Source organism: Emydura macquarii, unplaced genomic scaffold (genome assembly GCF_026122565.2).
Source record: "Emydura macquarii macquarii isolate MOO-44397 ecotype Brisbane River unplaced genomic scaffold, CSIRO-AGI_Emac_v2 contig_2432, whole genome shotgun sequence".
Classification (NCBI taxonomy): Eukaryota; Metazoa; Chordata; order Testudines; family Chelidae; genus Emydura; species Emydura macquarii.
This window is the reverse complement of record NW_027132569.1, coordinates 2,878,065-2,899,414: the sequence shown is the minus strand read 5'-3', so window position 1 is coordinate 2,899,414 and position 21,350 is coordinate 2,878,065. Positions and strand designations below refer to the sequence as shown.

The window sequence follows — 21,350 nt, the reverse complement described above, 5'->3', positions numbered from 1 at the left end:
TAACAATTTGCCTCCTTGCTTACTTGGTCCTACAGGAAGGATGACATTCATCATCTAAGATTTTCAAACTCTCTAGGGGTTCCCTCTTGAGCCTTCCACGGGACTAGTGTAGAGCCCTTCAGCAGAACCAGGACGCTGTGGGTCCCACTACCATAACAGGAGTGAGTGGGAATTGAGGGGCAGGATGGGAACAGGATTAAAATTAGTCCCGCTCAGGGCTCTAGTTCCCTTGTCTTTTTCTCCAGTTTGATTCTCTCTAACCTGAGATAATCCATTAGCCTACTCTAATTTCCTAAAACAGAGAACAAGCTTCTTATCAAGGCCTGAGCTTAAAAAGGTGGAAATCTCTGTGGTCTTGGAAGGGAGATGAGAGAGTAAATGGGAATACATGCCTCTGACTCAGAATGCAACTCCACACATTGAGTTCTGCATAGCAATACCCTATGTAAAGACACTCTCGGGAGGGAGAACAAGATACTTAAGGATCCTGAGGGAGAGGAAGGAGAAAGAGAAGGAGAACTTCACTCCATCTTATGAAAGCACTGCTCTCAGCAATCTACTGTCAAACGCTACATTCACAGACACCTTCACATTTAGCTGACAGCATGTTAAAGAGTGCAGAGAATGCTATGTGGCAACTTTGCAAAGCATGCAAACTGACATCTCCCTGACTCAGCCCAGGAGTTAGCCATGCTATAGTACAGTGAGAGCATTAAGTCTTAGAAGATGGGGAACTGGAGGCTTCCTGGACACAGGACCTGATCATTTGGTCAGGATAAAAAGCCTTTTTCTGTGAATCATGGTCTGGATCAGGTCACTCTATTGAAGAGGTCTAAATTCATGAATGCCCTGATGTGAACCAAGTATGGACCACATGGAACACCTGGGTCTGGAGGCATTACTGGGCCCTGTCGTCAGTGGTCTTGATTTTAACAGAGAAATTGTTACCCCTTGGGAGAGCATCAGCATTTCTGTATGCCTTCTGCCATCTCACCCAATTAACACTGACTCTCTTATGGAGGGAGCTTTTTCTTTCAGACCCTCCATATGAGGGGGAGGAAATGACAAAGCTACAGAAAGTTCCATGGTACATACAATGCATCCCTGAGCTAGCATTAATAGGTCTAGGCACCTCTCCCAAAAACAGCGCACTTCATTTCATTTTGAACAAGTCTACAGTAGAGATTCCCCAATTCTTGAAGAACCTCCTGGAATACCTCTGCTTTCACAAACAGCTCTTGGAAGAATCTAATTGGCTTAGCCAGTCTTCTGTACTTTAAGATGACCTGAATGATGTTTCTTGTGCCATCTGGTGGTTCAGGTATGCTACTACCACTATGCCATCAGATAGTATGTGCTTTTCCCAAATGCTGCACAGACTAATCAGATGGTCCACAGCTCCATGGGTGCTTATGTGGATATTACTTTCCTTTGTGGATTAAGTTATTTGATCTGGGCAGGCATCTATATGAGCAGCCCACTCTGGCAAACTTGAATCCATATGAATTTTGGCTGGGACCTGGAAAGAAGGAATTAGGGTGCTTTTATGGCACTACAGTTCTTTTCAATCAAGTGAATCTAACAAGAGTTTCCCATACCACTTGGGAAACTATACTACCTGGTACTGTGAATGGGTGCTGCAGTAGCGCTTCAAATTGTGTCTGTAATTATTATTTCTACCTACCTATTTAAATTAAATGAGAGCACGAAATAGCCTTACGATAGGGGCCAGGCTAAATTGTCCGCTGAACTGACAGCTGTCAAATGTGATCCACAGGTACTTTGGAGAGAAGGAGTGCTCCATTGAGGCTAGTAAATCTCTGATTCATCACGAGCAGGGTAAATGCAAAGTTTCTGAGGTTTTATGAATGGACTCACCCACTTCAAGACTTCCCCTAGACAGCCACAACATTCTGGAATAAGCTTCCCTGAAATCTCTTCACCTGGGGCCAGAACCACAATCTCTAGCTGCCATCGGTGTCAGACACTTTGCAGAAACAAGTATCACCTATCTAAGAAATGGGGACGCAGTCAGAAGAAAATCAATGTGATATCAAGGGGAGACTGTGGAAAAGGACATAGAAGTCAGTGAAACTGGTTCCCACCAGGATGAAACATTCTGAGGTCGCCTCCACACGTTTCCAAATAAGTAAAAGGCTTATTGCTCCAAACTTTGCAATTCTTAGAGGCATAGAAAGAAGGCATGGGCTCACCCATTGTTTATGGGTACATAAACAAAAATAATGGTTACACATATTCCCCAAAACAGAACTAAGCTTGTGCCTGGAAGAAAATCTAACCACAAAGGGGTGACTTCTTGAGAAAGCCAGCTAAAAATCACTTTTCTAGCCAAAAAAAAGATAATTTGATTCCTAACAAGTCAGAGTTGCAGCTGAATTTCTCCCAAATACCACTCCAAAGGGAATCATCATAATTCAGACATGGGACAAGATACATCTCCCTCACAACCAAATCTAACACTCTGCAACCCATTGGGACACAGCCAAGAATGTTAGCAGAAAGCCTGATTGAAACCTGGATGATACTGTGCAGACTATCAACTACCAAAGGGACTCTGGATAGGTCTTTATTAAACCTTTACTGGGAAGGGAAAATAGAAACACAGAATCATAAAATCAAAGAACTGGAGATCTGGAAGGAACCTTGAGACTTTCTTAAGTCCAGTCCTCTGCAATGAGGCAGGACCAAGTAAATCTAGTCCATCATCATGTATTTGTCCAACCTGTTCTTAAAAACCTCCAGTGATGGCTTCCAAGAGAGGTTGTGGAATCTCCTATTCAAGTGTTTAACTACCCTTGTAGTTAGAAAGGGTTTCCTAAATCTCCCTTGTTGCCAATTAAGCCTATCATTTGTCCTATCTTCAGTGGGCATGGAGAACAACTGATCACAGTCCTCTTTATAACATTTTTGAAGACTTATCAGGTCCCTGCCTCAGTCTTCTTTTCTCAAGGCTAAATGTGCTCAGTTTTTTAATCTTTCTTCATAAATCAGGTTTCCTAAACCTAATTCTTTTTTGTTGCTCTCCAATTTGTCCACCTCTTTTCTTTAAAGTGTCACCCAGAACTGGACACAGAACTCCAGCTGAAGCCTCGCCAGTGCCAAGTATAGCAGGACAATTACTTCTGTTGTCTTACATACAATACACTGGGTTAATAAACCACAGAACGAGATTAGATTTTTCGCAACTGCACCACACTGACTCATTCGATTTGTGATCCACCACAACACCCAAATCCTTTTCAGCAGTACCACCACCTAGCCAGTTATTCCCCATTTTGTAGTTGTGCATTTGAATCTTCCTTCTTAAGAGAAGTACCTTTACTTATTATTGAATTTCATCTTGTTGAATTCAGACCAATTCTCCAATTTGTTAAGGTCATTTTGAATTGTAATCCTGTCCTTTGAAGTGCTTGCAACTCATCCCAGCTCAGTGACATCTACAAATTTTATAGGCATACTCTCCACTCCATTATCCAAGTCATTAATGAAAATATTGACTAATACCAGACACAGGCCTGACCCCTGTTGCACCCCAAAAACTACACCCTACCAGTTTGACAGCAAACACATTGGTAACTACTGTGAGCATGGTCTTTCAACCAGTTGTGTATCCACTATATAGTATTTTCATCTAGACCACATTTCCCTACTTTGCCTATGAGACTCGTGGGATTGTATCAAAAGCCTTACTAGAAATCAAGATATATCAAGTCTACTGCTTCTCCTCATCCATCAGGCTTGTAACCCTGACAAAGAAGGCAATTAGATTGGTTTGGCATGATTTGTTCTTGACAAATCCAGGCTGGCTATTCCTTATAATCCTATTATCTTCTAGGTGCTTAAAAATTGATTGTTTAGTAATTTGTTAATCGTGTCTTAATCGTTTTGATGATAGCAACTAACCTGAACACAAGGTTTGTGTGAGTATCAGCAACTTAGATCTTTTTTTACTAAAGAATATTTGCATTCATTCCAAATAGATCTCTGGATACAATGGAAGCATAAGCCCTTCAGGAGCCCTTCTAAGGCTTTACTAGGTAATTCCTGGGGGGAGAAGTTAAGGCATTTTTGCAAGATTACTGGAGTGGAAGACTTGAGAGGTATTGGATTCCTGCCCTCTCAATCAACCATGCTATTATCAGCGATGCAGAGATACATTAAAAAGGAACTTAAAAACACCCACTGTGGACACTCAAGAGCCTCAAGAGCTGTGGGGAGGGGTGTTGTCATAACAGGTTGGGCAGTGACACGAAACAGTTTGTCGTGTGTAACAATGTGACTAGTCAATGTAAAGATGCTGTTTTTCTTTGGACTTCTCTTCACTCCAAAATTTTACTATGTTTGAACCTGATTAAGGAAAGCTGATTTAGTGACATGATTCTGACTATTACATGGCAGTCAGCATAGCAGGAGACACATGTTTAGCATTGTGCCAGCTAACTCATTCTTCACAACCACATTCAAACAGTAAAATTTTTTAGTGTAGACAAGCCCTTAGTGAGAAATAGCCATACAAATCAGACAGTGATACCCCTTGCTGAGAAATACTTGTGCAATTGGGAGACTGTTTAGAACCCCTGCACACTTACTGATATTATATTGTAATGCTATTCTCAGTCAAACAAGATAAGTATACCATCCAGGACTAACTTGCCTCAAAAATGTTTTTAAAAACAAATACATGAAATAAGTTTACACTAGCTCCCTCAGACATATTGTGTCTTCACTATTACATATATGAATGTACAAAATTTTAAAATGTGTACTGATATCTAACAATTCTTGAAAAATAGCCAACTTATTAGTTATAGCATAGAATAGGAAAAAACCAAAATCTATATTTTATTATTCCATAATCTAAAATTAACTAGAATGGCATGCAAAGTGCTGTCAGCAAAGGACCACCGAGGTTCCCTGTGCTTTGTTCCTGGACCAGCTGGGGTTGAAATATTGCACTAGCAGCTTCTCTCACAAAAAGCATGGAGATGGAAAGATGGCTGTGTGTTACTAACAAGCTTTGTACCATGATGAGAGGCTTTGAAAAAAACCAAGCAGAATTCACTGAAGATGGGGAAGAGAATGTGTAATTCTTTTCTTCAAGTTAAACACAAAGATGAGTGAATCCACTCTTCCCCAAAAACCAAGTATTGAGTACCAACAGTAAAAGAAACCGCAAATGCCAAAAGCAATTAGTGTCCAGAAATAGAAACCTTGATGTTCAAAAACTCTCAAATGATGAATATGCTTTAAAAAGATTCACAATGAACATTTAACTTCTCACTTGTCTACACAGTAGTTGAATAGGTTTAGCAAACTCATGTTGACTAAATAATTTTAGTGCTTTATTGTGTTTAGATGGGGCCTTTGTAACTAGAGGTAACTGATTGAAATTAAGTAGAAAATATAGAATGGGGACATCAAATGTTGATACAAATTTAACAAGCACTTACTTAGTTAGCTGCCCTTTGTTTTTGTTGTTGTCAACTCCATTGTATGTAACGGCTGCCAGTTTTCTGCTCCTGTAATTCTCATAGTGTACGTTGTTAGTGACATCCTTCAGGTCCTGCATGTGAGTTCTGTCAATACAAGTACAGGCTATCCGCAGAGTTCATTCTTCATGAATATCAAACATTACACATGAACTGAAAATCAGATTAGATCACCCTCATTTTGCAGATTTAATAATCCAATCAGATTTATTCTGTTCTACTGGAACAATGAGGATTTGAGAATTTTGTTTTTTAATACTCTTATTCATAGGAGCACCAATATATTATGTATAAAGCCTACTGTTACATTCTACATAACTATTCAAAGTGCCAGTCAGTAGGGACAACGGAAAATTGCAGGAGGTTCTTTTTTATGGAGGCCTCATACTACATTTTTATTACAAGCATTTATACATTCCATTTCAAACTGAATTAATGATGGCAGAGTCACAGAAAGGGCAGCAATATTTTGCAGAGAATACCATTACAAAATGAAAGCCTACCAACTTTTGTTCTTTGAAATGTGTCACCTGGTGCATACTCCACTTCCAGTGTGCTTGCGCCCTCTGCACCTTTGATCAGAGATTTTTGGTAGCAGCGCTCATTCAGTCCACACATATACCCCGCACATCCTTCGTGCCCTAGATCGAGGCTATATGGGGCTATGTAGGTGAACCGCCCTCAGTTCCTTCTCCACCACAAAGTCCCACAACAGAGACTCTGAAGCAGAAGGGAAGGAGGGTGGGTAGTAGCGCACACACAAAAGGCACACATCTCAAAAAACTCCAGTTATTGCAAAAGGTGAGTAACTTCTCCTTTGAGTAGTGTCTCTGTGGGTGCTCCACTTCAGGGGATTCCCAAGAAGTACTCCCCAAAGGAAGCAGGAGGTTCAGAGCAGAGTCTAACACAGGAGAGAGAACTGCACTGCCTAGAGCCACATCTGATCTTGCAGCAAGCACCAAGGTATAATCATTGGAAAAGGCAGGCAACATGTCACTGCTCTACATGTCTGCAACTGCTACATCCCAAAACCAGTGCTGTGTGCTATCACTCTGGAAGGGGGTTGAAGCAGAGTTTGTTCTTAACAGATCTTAAAACATCCAAAGACCCGCTTCGGAGCCTCTGTTTTGAAATAACCGAACCCTTGTTCCTGTACACAATAGATACAAATAGTCTAGGAGATCTTCTAAAACGTTTGGTACCATCTAAGTAAAAGATTAATGCTCTCCTGATACCCAGGGTATGGAACATGGCTTCTTGACTAGTCTAATGTAGTTTGGGAAAAAAACAGGAGATGAATGATTAGAAGGGCAGGGAAGAGGAAGAATAAATGGGAGGGGAAGATATGAAATGGATACTGTAATCAGAGATTATGACTCCCAAAACCCACTCTTCTGATGTTATGCTCTCCCATGTAGCCTAAAAGTGAAAAAGGTGTTGATTAAAAGGAGGGAGGGGGTAGTATGTTGCAGCTATAAAACCCTGGTAATTAGGTTGTTCAGACTCTTGACCAATCCATCAAGACCGTTGCTTGTGGGATGCAGATGGTTGGGAAGATATGGCTGTAGCTGAAGATCGTTTCTTTTTAGAAGACCTTGGCTTTTTGGACAGAGGCTGAGATAGTCTACAGTAAGCTGAATATGTGGTTGGGCATGCTCTTTGTGCCATCAGACCTACTAAATCTACTGTTATTTATAGTATAAATCCCTAAAGATTGCAGTGTGGCTCGAGTCCAACTTGCTTCATCAGTTCTGAAACTGTCTGAAGTCATCCATCACAGAAAGCTGGTAGAGGCATTACAGCTTAATCAGGTGATGGGGAAGAAATATTAATAAGAGGTGCCACTTCCTTATCTATTCTTGCCCCTCAGTTATCTTCCTCTAGCACAGGTTAGTGATGGAGGTTGAGGACAGTTGGCCCTTCTGTGCACTCTCCAGTGGTGCAATGACATGGATGCAAATTGTTAGTGACAGAACGCCCATGGATAGAGCAGGGCCATTGAGAAGGTCCAAATGGCACAGGTGGAAGCATCCATGTGTGTTTCTGCCATGTGGGTGCATTTGGGATCTGTCAGTAGAAGAGGGAGACCAGAGTGTACTGGAATAGACTGTGGAACCTTAGACTGATACTTGAATCTGAAGAGTCCTCTTCCACATATTCCAAGGGAGGAAATAGCTGGTCCATTTGCAAGGTAGAGAAGGGTGAATACAGTATTCTAGAATTGGGGTCAGTGACAGTCTTCATGCCCCCACAATCATTAACAGAGCAGACTCCAGTTCTGAAGATACCATCAGGTCATTAGGGTATCTAAGTCCTTGCAGTATCAAAGGTTTCTAAGAATGGGTGGAGCAAGAATATGGAGGATTGTTTTGGTATCAATGCAGCTGGCACTGAGTGCTTGACATGGGAGTAAGCTGTCTCAGATTCCCTTGGTACTGCAGGTTTTTGAGTGGTCTTTGGTACCAATGACTTTCCTTTTACTGGTACTGAATGTTGTTCATAGCTAGGCTTAGAACCCTTCATTGCTGCCTCTCTGGGGATGGGTACTGGAGTCTGGTACTGCAACTGTCTTAGGATGACAGACTCCCTCTTCACCTTTGCAGTACTGACATCACTTGAAGTATGTATGGAACTCCCCTTAGGACCTGAAGTATCTGTATTCTTGTGTGTTGGTGACCGAGATTTTCCTGGAGATTTATTCATCTGTTGCTGCTCAGAGGGGGTATCAAGACTACTTTTGTTGAGTTCTTTGGTACCGTAGACACACTCAGGCTATGTCTACATTACCACTTATGTCAGTATAACTTATGTCACTCAGGGGTGTGAAAAAAAGCACCCGAGTGACATAAGTTACACCGATATAAGCAGCAGGGTGGACAGTGCTGTCGGCATAGAGCGGCTACATGAGATCTTACTGTGGCACAGCTACATTGGTACAGCTTTGCCGCTGTAAATTTTCTAGTGTAGACATGGCCTCAGTGCCACAGTATTGCCTACATCTCTAATGGCATCCAGTGACAGATGTCTATGTGAACAGGGCACTATGTGAACTGGGAGGTTCTCAGCCCCAGGATCCGAAGCTATTCACAAGGCTTGCTCAATCATCAGGAGTTTAAACTTGGTTTCCTTATTCTTTTGGGATCTACCCTTGAAGGAAGTTCAGATCTTGCACTTAGTAGGATACAGGTATCGCCCAAACAGTGTAGGCACTGGGAATGCCCGTTGCTGACCGAACAGCATCACAACAAGAGGTTCCCTTTGAAACCCGGGGAGCCTGACATCCCTGAACAAATTCACCACAATTTGAAGGGGGAAAAAACTCTTTAAATGCTAACTATATCTACAAACAAAACAATTTGTTTTGAAAGGATAAAAGAAAGAAGACACTAACAACTATAAACAATCTATACTAAAACTAAATTCCAAAAGCTAGTAGACAACAGGCACAGTAGTAGACTCCATCTCAGGCCACAAGGGGCTGAGAAGGAACTTAGCCTGCACAATCCCATAAAGCCTCTGCGCAGAGCACAAGGATGTGTGGAGCACATGCGTGGGCCGAAAAGCTACTGTTACCAAAAATCTTCAATGAAAGGCGCAGGCACATCTGAAGTGGAACACCCACAAGGACACTACTCCAAGAACTGCAGCACTGCAAATGATGTTATATCACAAGTTTTACAAAAAGAGTATATTTTGTAGGTGAACTTGTAAATGAGGACCAATATGAAATATAGTTCTACAGTCTCATACTATAGCTACATTAGACTCATCTAAACATTTGTCAGGAAACAAGTTAGAGTTCCAAGCACAATCTTGCCTTTAGTTTCCGCATTTCAGGCCTAGAACCTGTTGTGTGTCCAAGATAAAGGTCAAGTACCAACTATCCATAATATTAATTCAGCTGCTCTAAGAAAATCCTTTGGAGTAAAGCTAAGCTGCCAAACAGCAATTGTAATAGGAGATTGGGAAATAAATCTAAAATTGCCAATGATAAAAAGGCAGCGACTACTAACCTCCTTTTAGCACAGGCCTACTTTGGAAAATACCATCCTGAAACTAGGAAACTAAATGCCTAGACAACATCAGTACAAACAGGACTTAAACTGTCTGTTGGTTTATCAATTTTCAGGAAAAAATAACCACACAAACAGTGGGCAGGCAATACATCAATATTACAATTTGCTCACATTTGTTTAAACAAAATTATGCCCAAGAGCAGGACTACATATGTTACATACAATGAAAATAAAGAATTAGAAGAACTCACTAGTCCAGCCCTCTCCATTATAGGATATTTTATTAAATGTAGCTAATACTTTGCAGAGCCTATTTTTGAGTCAATCCCTTTACACGTCTTGCACTACTTGTCTTCTATGTTAATTTTATAAACGGTCTTTGGTTAACTGTCAAGTCTAAATTTTCCTTTGCTCAACTTCATGATAATTTAACTTTGTTCTTCTGGGACAGCATGGTTGAATTTGTATTGTACACATTTTTGTTGGGTTAGATGGAATTTGGGAGCAGACAAGAACATCAGGAAGAGAAAAAAAGATTTATTTTTATTGTTCCTTGTCACTTTGCATGGTAAGGTTTTACTTTCTAACATAGGACTAATAATAAAAGCAACCCACTTATTCCATGTGTGTGATCCCTGCACTAAGACAGTATAAAAGAAGTGTTAAGCAATTATCAAACGCCTATTCAAGCCTAACTTACTGTGGTTCAAAGTCTGTCCTCACACACGCACAATTTATTAGAAAATTTCTACAGGAGTTGCATATTTTGAATCACAGGTGACAGAACTCAGGTCTTGTAATTTAATCGGAAAAAAATAATTAAAGAGCAATAGAAACAAAATTTGCTTTTAATCCAAATGTTCCTTACTGCCATTCTTTCCCCACACGCTTGTTAGTTTAGTAAAGTTTTAAAAGACTGAAATGTATTATGTACTAAGATGGCTTTTATTTTGTCCCTCTACACTACTATTTTCATTTCCTGCATATTTCATTGCCATTGATGTTAGGACAGAAACAAGATGATTGAGTCAACAAGTTCTAATCTACACTAAATAATGTCAGGAGTGCTTGCAGCTCAGTCTTGACCTATACAAACAATTTTATAAATATTTAAGGGAGAAAGGCAAAATTTCCATTGCCAATTACAGAGGAAAAAATATATTCTGATGGCTATGTCAGATAGCTGTATTTCATTGATTGTGACATGATGAACAAGTTATGACACATTATGAAGCCTATTATTTTTGTATGATGAAGCAAGAGGTCTTGGAATATAAAGTAAATCGTCTGCACTTTCACTTAAAGCAGAAAGCAGGTCAATATTCAACATCTGCACAAGACTGAAAGATAGCTTTAAAAAAAGAGAATATACAATATAAGGAGATAGAGAACATAAGTTCCCTTATCTTATATTCAGCTGAAATCCTTTTCACAATATGTGTACAATGTTCCACATAAACTACTTACCTTATCAACATGTTCCTTAGAATTGTGAAGTCACAGTGTTCACCATTTTCAACTGTGGGGAGATGGGGGGGGGGGGGGAGAGCAGGGAGAAGAGTGGAGAGGAGAATGAGAAGGTAAAATGTACATTGAGTCATTGTAACCAAAATGTGTGCCATAAATAAGGTAGAGGGAGATATTCAGATTGAACATATTTGAGCGTTAATGTTTTCCTATGTACGCACCTCCCATTTCCCTACATGTTCCTTTATATTTCTTTTCCAGAGAGTTTTATACTTTTCATTCCAGACTAGCCAAAGAGCTTTACAGACACATATACAAAACATACATCACCCAACCAAATGCAGTAGCTGTTGGACAGTATGTAACAATTTACTAGTCCAATGCAAAAAGTGAAGAACAATTTCCAAATGAAATGGGTGAATTTACATGGATACCAACTTTTAAAAAATTGTGTTAATTTTTCCATTTATATTGTTACAAATAACTTCTAGGATTACTATAATTGAAAGATTAGAGAAAGTTCTAAAATTCTCCGTGTACTTAGTGAAACTAACTAAACACGGGCTATTTAGTGTACAGTTTCCTCTACATGAAGTCTCCTCACTTGTGTAAGTCTCAGTGTAACAGAGAAAAACATTAAAGATATATCATAAGAAAATGTAATTGTAAAATAAATTGGTAGGGGAACTCCGGGACAAATGAAGTACTTTAAAAGACATTTAAAAAAACTGATTAGATTTCAAGTTGACTGTGTCTCTGCAGGTAAAAAGCAGTAATCCCAACCGTATTAAATCACGATTCTGGAACAGACATCCATATATATGTTTGCTAAGAGCCACTGAACCCTGTACTACCCGAGACAAATTCCTTGTAGAATATATTAAAATTTTGGAGCCAAAATTGCCATGTTACCACATAAAAATACAAAATCAATTTTACAAGTGAAGTGACATAAATGCTGTCAATTTAACAGGTATAACTTAATTTTTCAAAATTATAATGTGTGAACTTCATAGTACTGGAAGTAGATACAAATAAACCAAACAGTTTTATGCACTATCTTTAAAATATTTACATATCAGTAAAGGTATTAAAAAATCCAGGAAATTTAGAATTATATACTGATTTTGCCAGAGAGCAAGGGCAAGGGAATCAGCACGTAGCTGTCTAAACTCATTTTTCTAGTCCCAGCGTCCTGATTTCCCAACTTCTTCCCCAAATATGGCTCCAACACATCAAACAAGATGTCATCACACCCACCATGTGACCCCTCCTGAGAGCAAAGTCTACTGGGACAGGAAAATCCTGGTTTTATAATGTTGTGTGTAGTATGTATATTCACTTCAGAAAGACCAAATCAATTTTTAATTACACCTAATTAATAAAAAGTTCTTAAATTAAAAATGAGCTATGTAATATGACAAAGAATTCTACAGTAAAAGAAAAATATATTATAGTATATTGACAGTAAATCGATATTTGCATAAACATTTAATTCCTTTCAAAAACTTGCCAGTTTACTAAAATCCCACATATACCAATGCACATTTGATTTCCAATGAGAAATTAAATCAAAGCATACAAATATCCACTGAATTTCATGCTAGAATTGCTGATTCTATCTTAATTGCCAATTTACACAAACAGGGCTTGAAAAATCATGAGCCTGTTAACTATTTATAGACATTTATATAGAGGAACTCTAATCTACAAGATGTGGGCCATTCCTTAACTTCTGAAGTGTATGAAACTAGAAGTCTCTCAGTGGATATTACATGTAGTTCTTTGTTTGTGAATCTGAAGTGCAACCTTATATACAGAATCCAGTATCTGCTGAGTTTGTGTTTATAGATGGGATCATAATGTAAACTATGGGAGAATTCTGATGGGACTGGAATTCCAGGAGAACTACATAATGACTTGAGTGGTCACTGTTAGTGATCACAGAATCATTAGCATATACTGAATCAGATTACTGCTGCTTTTCCCCCCATCTGGATTTACACACCAAATAGATTCAGGTTAATTCTACAATTGCACTGTGATCAGATTAATTGAGTGAAGCAGACAATGTTATCGAAGACCAGAACATAAACACAGCTTTCATTAGATCAGTTCTCTGCAAAAGAATATTCTGCAAAATTGCACCCCAGTAATGATCTTTGTAAGACAAATTCCTCATTTTACCTTTATTTAATGTATATTTAAAGGCTGAGCAAATTGAGGCCATGCACTCAACAGGATTTATCTGCTTACAGATCAAGGAACTGGTTGATGGCAGCCATTAACACCTTCCAGCATAACAACTCTTCATCCAAGCTCCACCATCATCCCAGTACAGTTTAAAATGTTGACACTCTGAATGACATCTCTCAGACAGAAAGAAAAGTAGAAAGAATAGTAGGGGAAATGAGGGAAGAATGGGAGACAATGGTATGTGGAAGGGACATGGGAAACAGAGCCCCTGGCATATGGGGAGAGGGGAGACACAAAGCCTCTGGCATATGGGAAAGGGAGATATGGATCACAGAGTCCCTTACTTTGGGAATGATGCAAACAGGGAGCTTGTGGAGGGGAATGGAGTAATGCAAGGAGCCCATGGTGTGTGCTATGAGCTCAGCCTACAAAAGCAACAAGAATTGTGACCCTCTAGTACAATTTCATGCAACTTCTATATTCTGCAGTTATTTTACTCCAAATAATTGTAATTCCTGCTTTGATAGTCCATTTATATAAAATGTGAAATCAGAGAAATAACATTTTATTTCTCTGATCATTCTATCAATAGGTGGTATATTCTCATGAGTAGATCAACAGGTTCTCCCATACTATAAATTCTCTCCTCAAAGAGACGCGTGTTAAATGAGATTATAAAACTTTGTTTTTAAAGTAAAGAATGGTAGCACCATTTAATATTTCAAATTTCTAAACCAAGAACCTTAAAATCCCCCTTATGGTATACTGCAGCTGCTTTTTACTCTACGCCAAAACCCATTTCCTGTCAGATAGGCACTTCAAAGAATTACAGCACTTCCTTTAATGTATTAGCCCATACTGTGCTGTTTTGTTGAGTATCGCATCAACCTGGTTCGCAGTTAAAGCTGTTTTAAAAAAAATAAATTTTGCTTCACAAAGTTTATGGATAAGAATTATTGTGGTAAACACAATGTAAGCCAATCTATGGTGGTCACTCCAATGTACGTTGCTGTTGGATGCACACATATGCAAACCAAAGATATAATAAATCTTCCTTTAGCAAAGGCAGCTGTTCAAGCCTCTGAGAGTTTGGGTTTTCATGTACCATATTTATCATGCATGCAGAAAGGTATGAATAAACTACATTCATAATGAATGGTATGTAGCAGGTAAATAATAATAAATATTAAGAACAATAGTGATCTCATAAAAACCCAGTTGTCTTGAAATCTAAACTAAAGCAGTAAACTATACATATTTCCACTTACAAAAGGCAAATATCAAACTTTAATCAGACTTTACATAGTGTAGAATGGCATTTGGGCTGTTAAATGAAAGTGGATCTTTGAACTTAATGTAAGATGAAAACTTTCAGCATGCTCAACTCTGAGGTCAACAGCTTTAGGAAAAAACAATTTATTACAGTCTAGTGAAAATGTAAGGATATGCCAGGAATTTTCTATTGTATTTATTCTAGTGTAGATGATCAAACAAACATCCCTAATGTGAATTCTCCTGGAAAGGAGACACTCGGAAACTGATAGTTTATGTAATAAACCATATAGAGATTTCTGCCAGACTGAAGTGGAAACATTATGAGCACTAGTAAACAGCTGAACATTAACCATAATCTTGTTTATATAATGAAGTATGAACTGAAATTAAAGAAAGATACTGCAGTTTAATTACAGTTAGTCACTGGAAGATACCTTCATGGGTCTTGAACAGTGATTCACAAGCAAAAACTTAAGTATATCTTTCATAAAATGTTTAACTTTGATATGTAGCATTGATGAACAAAATCTGCAGGATTTATTAAGTTTTCAGGTGCAAATACTTCAAAATAAAAAGTTAATGTTTGAAGCAAAGACTGCAGATTTATTTATAAGCCAAGTATGCACTTATATTACAATTAATAGGAAAGCTACAAATACTGAAGAAAAGTTTACCTTCTGCAACACCCCAAGGATATTGCCTTCCTCTCACTCTCTTGCCATTGACTTCAATGATCGTATTACTACCTACCACAGCAAGAGGTAAACGGTCCTAAAAGATAAAAAAGGTACGACTTTTCAATGCATTCTTCTGCATAAAGATATTAAAATAAAGCATAAATATAAACTTGATACAAAACGAAGTGGGACTTTATTATGCTGTAATACAGCTCACCAAAAGTTCACAGAAGCTTGTACTATTACTGATACCTACCAGTTAGTTATTTATATCCAGCTTTGAAATTCCCTGTATTTTGATTGTAGTTATTTTTTTAATCAGACCAAAGTGATTTTATAGATCATATAGCAGGCAAACCATATACTGATTAACAATGGTTGTCAGCCAGTCTGGGTACAGGGTTTTGATCACTGATTATTTCTCAACCTTTACAGTGATTATGCACTTCACTATTCCTACTGGCTACTATAATGTTTGCTTTGACTGAATATGGTACTCATAACTTTTAAGTTGATTGCCATCAAAAATGGCTGCCTCAGCTGAAGCAGAACTCAAATTTACATACAAGAAACCCAAAAGTCAAGTACAGCTCAATTAGCTGAAAGGAACATCTTAAAAAGTTAACTTTTGGACCCATCCTTCCCCTACCTCTATTCTGCATTTCACCCTACAGGTTAGCAAGGCTCATCACCAGATCAATTCCTGTATGTGTTTATCCTGGGAGAATCCCAGATCTTCCCCATTCCAATTCTGTTCAAGACACAATGCAAACAAAAATATTACATCTTTTCTAGGGAGAAGAGCCGTGTTAAACCATTGGGAAGAAATGAATACAGCTGGGGAAAGGGACTGAGGAAGACAAAATATGATGAAACAGTATGAGAGAAGGGTCAAAGGTTTTCAATTGTTTAAGAGTTTGAGCTTTTCTTTGATAGCCCTTTTCAGTTTTCTACAGCTTTTCCTCTCAATTACAGTTTTAGCATACCAATCGCCAGAAGGTGCTGTAATAAATGTACTCTGTGCTGTTGCACATCTAGGCTTCGGGCCTCCAAGCTTATTCCCTATTTTTTTTTTTTTTTTTTTTTTAAAAAAAAAAAAAAAAACCTACTGATTATTCTACAGCATTGGTCCAAAACGCCAAGTCTGTTTTTCTGAAGTATTCTTGACCCTTATTTAAAAAATATTAATCAGTGGACTTAGCACAGGATATAGTTACTACATTCAACAGGAAATGCTTTTAAATAGTTATTTGTATTATGGCAGCACTCAGGAATCCCGAACAAGGTTCAGGGACCCATTATGCAAAGCACTGTACAGACAAGATTGGAACAGTGGCTGTATTCTGAGTTCACAAATCTACATCAAACAGGTGGACGAAACAAACAGTGGGGATGGATTGGAAGGATAAGATGGTAATAAACCATCACATAAGAGAGTCAGGGCTGGTCTACACTGGCGGCGATGGTCAAAGGGAGATATGCAACTATATAACGTATCATGTATGCATCGTACATAACGTCATGTACCTTGCATATCTCCCAGCAATGTACTTATGTTCACATAGCGCAGCATCAACTGATGACGCTGTCCCAGTGACGCAGTCGTACTCCTTTTGGAGATGTGGGTTAATTGAGTTGACTGGAGAGCAGTCTCCGATCGACTGAGCGGGTCTACACAGACAGCTCAATTGATGCCACTGCATCGATGCCTGCTGCCATGGCAGTGAAGAAATAGTCTAAATTAAATGTATATTGACTAATGTTTTCATTCTGAAATTTACTTTTAACCAAAGTGCTAGATTATTCAAAAGCTCATTAAAACTGTCTCCAAAAAAAGGAAAGAGGGTAATTTATTCCAACAACAAATTGATCATGACTCCCGTAAATAAGCTTGATATATAATTGGGAGAAAGCCATTATACACAGCATAAATAGAGTTTTGAACATTTTTGATAACATCGTATCAGTTAGTTTGTTGCTGTGAGCTTGCTTGCCTGCCTGCCGTGTGCAGGTTTCATTGAAGTTTATAGCGTGGTCTATTTGGGATGCTGAGGGCTGAGCCTCAGTGCCTGCTAAGCAAGGCTAAGAGATTCCTAAGGCGGCTCTACCCAGCCATCCTTTGATCCCTAATCCCTTTAGCATCCCTTGACAAGGTGGCAAGGCTAACTCGGAAAACAGGGGTTTAAAAAGCCAGCTTGTAAGCAACCAGATGAGCTAGCTAACCGGAGATTTGTGTGTGTGAGTGTGAGAGAGAGAGAGAGAGGGAGAGAGTGTATGTGTGCGCGCACACGAGCCAGAGACACTCAATAAACATTCTCTAAACTTAGGGCAATAACCACCACCACCACCCACCCACCCACAAACCCTGCAGGAATAAAAATAATGCAGGTGGAAGTTGAGCAACAGGGCTTTTCAGTTTATTGCACTGAATGCAGCATGTATGTTTACCTGCCTTGTGGGCATGTGAATGCAATTGGTGCAAGCAACTTATGGTCCTCAGAGAGGGAGTACAGACTTGAGACCAGAGTGACTGAATTAGAGGAGCTAAGGGGGGAGTGGTACGCAGACGAGACTTTCTGGGATATAGTAGAGCAGTTCCACCCCCAGTCTGACAACCTCTGTGCTGCTGAGAAGGGTGAAAGTCTTGAAGAAGGAGAACATCAAGCTGGAGTGGAGAGAAATGATCTAATAGCTGGAATTTTTCTTCCAGATGATGTCATGGGATCTCCTTGCACTGAGGATCTCTCTACAGGGGAGGGGACCCTTGTTACAGGGAAGAGACAGGTAATACTATCTTTCATGACCTTCTTATAAACAAACTAGAGAAATACAACCTAGACGGAGCTACTATAAGGTGGTTGCATAATTTGTTAGAAAACCGTCCGACAGAGTAATTCTCAGTTGTTCACAGTCACGCTGGAAAGGCATATCGAGTAGGGTCCTACAGAGATCAGTTCAATATCTTCATCAATGATTTAGATGATGGCACAGAGCGAGTATTCTTATAAAGCTTGCAGGAGATACCAAGCTGGGAGAGGTTGCAAGCGCTTTGGAAGAAAGGATTAAAATTCAAAATGATCTGGACATGGAGAAATGGCCTGAAGAAAATAGGATGAAATTCAATAAGGACAAATGCAAAGTACTCCACTTAAGAAGGAACAATCAGTTGCACCCATACAAAAAAGGAAATAACTGTGTAGGAAGGAGTACTGAGGAAAGTGATTTGGGGGTCATAGTGGATCATAAGCTAGATATAGTCAAAAAAAAAAAAAAAGAGGCAAACATTCTCGGAGTGTTGTAAGCAAGACATAAGTAGTAACTCTTCCGTTCTACTCTGTGCTGATTAAGCCTCAACTGGAGTAATGTGTCCAGTTTTGGGTGCCACATTTCAGGAAAGATGTGGACAAACTAGAGGAAATCCAGAGAAGAGCAGCAAAAATGATTAAAGGTCTAGAAAACATGACCTATGAGGGAAGATTGAAAAAACTGAGTTTGTTTAGTCTAGAGAAGAGAAGACAGAAGGGACAGGGTAACAGTTTTCAAGTACATAAGAGGTTGTTACAAGGAGAAGGGAGAAAAATTGTTCTCCTTAACCTCCGAGGATAGGACAAGAAGCAACAGGCTAAAACTGCAGTAAGGGCAGTTTAGGCTGTACACTAGGAAAAATGTCCTCACTGCCAGGGTAGTTAATCACTGGAATGAATTTCCTAGAGAGGTTGTGGAATCTCCATCATTGGAGATTTTTAAGAGCAGAATAGACAACACCTGTCAGGTATGGTCTAGATAATACTTAGTCCTGCCATAAGTGCAGGGGCTGGACTATATGACTTCTCAAGGTCCCTTTCAGTCCTAACCATTCTATGAATGGTAATAGGGGATTCGATCATTAACTATACAGAGAGTTGGGCTTATGACCAGGAGAAGTGTACTGGTGAATTGCCTGATGAGTATGAAGGCTGCAGATCGAGACATTTAGATAGACTTATGTGCAGTGCTGGAGAGGAGCTGGTGGTTGTGGTACATGTAGTTACCAATGACATTGGGAAATTTAGGCTGCTAGATAAAATATTAAATCCAGGACCATTCTTTGAAATGCTTCCAGTTACACACGCAGGGCCATTTAGACAGGCTGAACTGCAGGGTCTCAATGTACGGATGAGAATGGTGTTCCAAGGAGGGATTTAGGTTAATTAGGAACTGGGGAACCTTCTGGGAAAGGAGAAGCCTGTACAGGAAAGATGGGCTACACCTAAACTACAACAGAATTAGATGGCAGGCATGTAACATTAAAAAGGTCACAGCAGTTTTTAAACTAAGGGCAGGGGGAAGGCTGACAAGTGCAGAGGAGCATACAGTTCAGAAAGTCACATCTCTTAAGGGAGGATTTATTAAAGGGGATACTCTATATATCTTAGTAAAGAGGAGAGGATACCACCGGATATAATACCAGTAAGAACTGAAGAGAAACTGTCAAACAAAGAAGTCCAATTCCATCATATTATATAAAGGCAGACAACTAAAAACTGACATTTTATAAGTGCTTGTATTTAAATGGTTGAAGTCTAAATACTAAGATGGGTGAACTTGAATGCCTGGTATTAAATGAGGCTATTGATATAATAGGCATCACAGAAACTTGGTTCAACTATGATAATCAATGGGACACGGTAATACCAGGCTACAAAATATACAGGAATGGCAGAGTAGGTCGCACTGCTCGGGGAGTGGCACTATATGTGAAAGTTGGCAGAGTCAAATATAGTAAATACCTTAAATGAATCAAACAGTATCATGGAATTTCTATGGATAGAAAGTCCATGATTGAAGAGTAAGAGTATAGCAGTAGGAACTACCAATTACCTGACTAAGATGGTGATGGGGACTGTAAAATGCTCAGGGAAATTAGAGAAGCTACAAAAACAGAAAACCTAATAATAATGGGCACTTTCAACTATTCCCATGTTATCTGGGAACATGTCACCTCAGGATGGGATGCAGAGATAAAATTTCTAGACACCATTAATGACTGCTTCTTGGAGCAGCTATTCCTGGAACCCATAAGGGGAGAGGCAATTCTTGATTTAGTTCTAAGGAACAGTCACAAAAGTGAATTGACTGCAAGCTGCATGGAAACTTTTAAAAAATCCCACCATAATAGAGGCTCAAACTATTTGTATATTCCAAAACACAAAAACAAAAAAAACAGTAAGAGGACCACAAAAATAGCACCACGGCTAAAACAGAATAAGAGAGGTGATCAGAAACAAAAAACATCTTTTAAAAAATGGAAGTCAAATCCTACTTAGGAAAACAAAGGAATAAACTCTGGCAAGTCAAGTGTAAGAATATAATTAGGCAGGTCAAAAAAGAATGTGAAGAATAACTAACAAGACACAAACTAACAGTAACTTTTTTGTTTTTTAAGTACATCAGAAGCAGGAAGTCTGCCAAACATTAATGGCGCCGAGATGATAAAGAAGCACTCGAGGAAGAGAAGACTGTTGCAGAGAAACAAAATGAATTCTCTACATCGGTCTTTACTACAGAGGAGGAAAGATTCCCACAATTGAGCCACTCTTTCTAGATGACAAATCTGATTTGTCCAGACTGAAGTGTAAATAAAGGAGGTTTTGGAACAAACGGATAAATAAGACAGTAAGAAGTCACCAGAACCAGATGGCATTCACTTAACAGTTCTGAAGGAACTCAAAATTAAATTGCAGAACTACTAACTGTGGTATGTAACCTAGCCTTTAAATCAGCCTATGTACCAGATATCTGGAGTATAGCTAATGTAACACTAATTTGTAAAACAGGCTCCAGAGACACCCCTGGCAATTACACGCCAGTAAGCCTAACTTCAGTACCAGGTAAACTGGTTGAAACTACAGTAAGAACAAAATTATAAGACACATAGATGAACATGATTTGTTGGGGAAGAGTCAAACTGCTTTTGTTAATGGAAATCATGCCTCACCAATATATTAAAATTCTTTGAAGATGTTAACAAGCATGGACAAGGGTGATTCAGTGGAGATAATGTACTTGGACTTTCAGAAAGCCTTTGACATGGTCCCTTACCAAAGGCTCTTAAGCAAAGTATGCAGTCATGGGATAACAGGGAAGGTCTTTTCGTGGCTCAGTAACTGGTTAAAAGATAGGAAACAAAGGGTAGGAATAAGTGGTTAGTTTTCACAATGGAGGTAAAT

The 21,350-nt window shown here is 39.0% G+C and overlaps 1 protein-coding gene across 3 annotated transcripts in view; it reads right to left on the bottom strand.

The window, feature by feature from the left end:
* SEPTIN7 (septin 7) overlaps positions 1–21,350 on the bottom strand; it is a 95,922-nt gene that overhangs the window by 10,372 nt on the left and 64,200 nt on the right. For all 3 annotated transcript variants that reach the window (XM_067562508.1, XM_067562510.1, XM_067562509.1), the window contains 3 exons: positions 15,139–15,235; positions 10,994–11,045; positions 5,472–5,597 (listed from right to left, as the gene is read on the bottom strand). In XM_067562508.1, the coding sequence (XP_067418609.1) occupies positions 5,472–5,597; positions 10,994–11,045; positions 15,139–15,235 (275 nt within the window). The remainder of the gene's footprint in view (positions 1–5,471; positions 5,598–10,993; positions 11,046–15,138; positions 15,236–21,350) is intronic.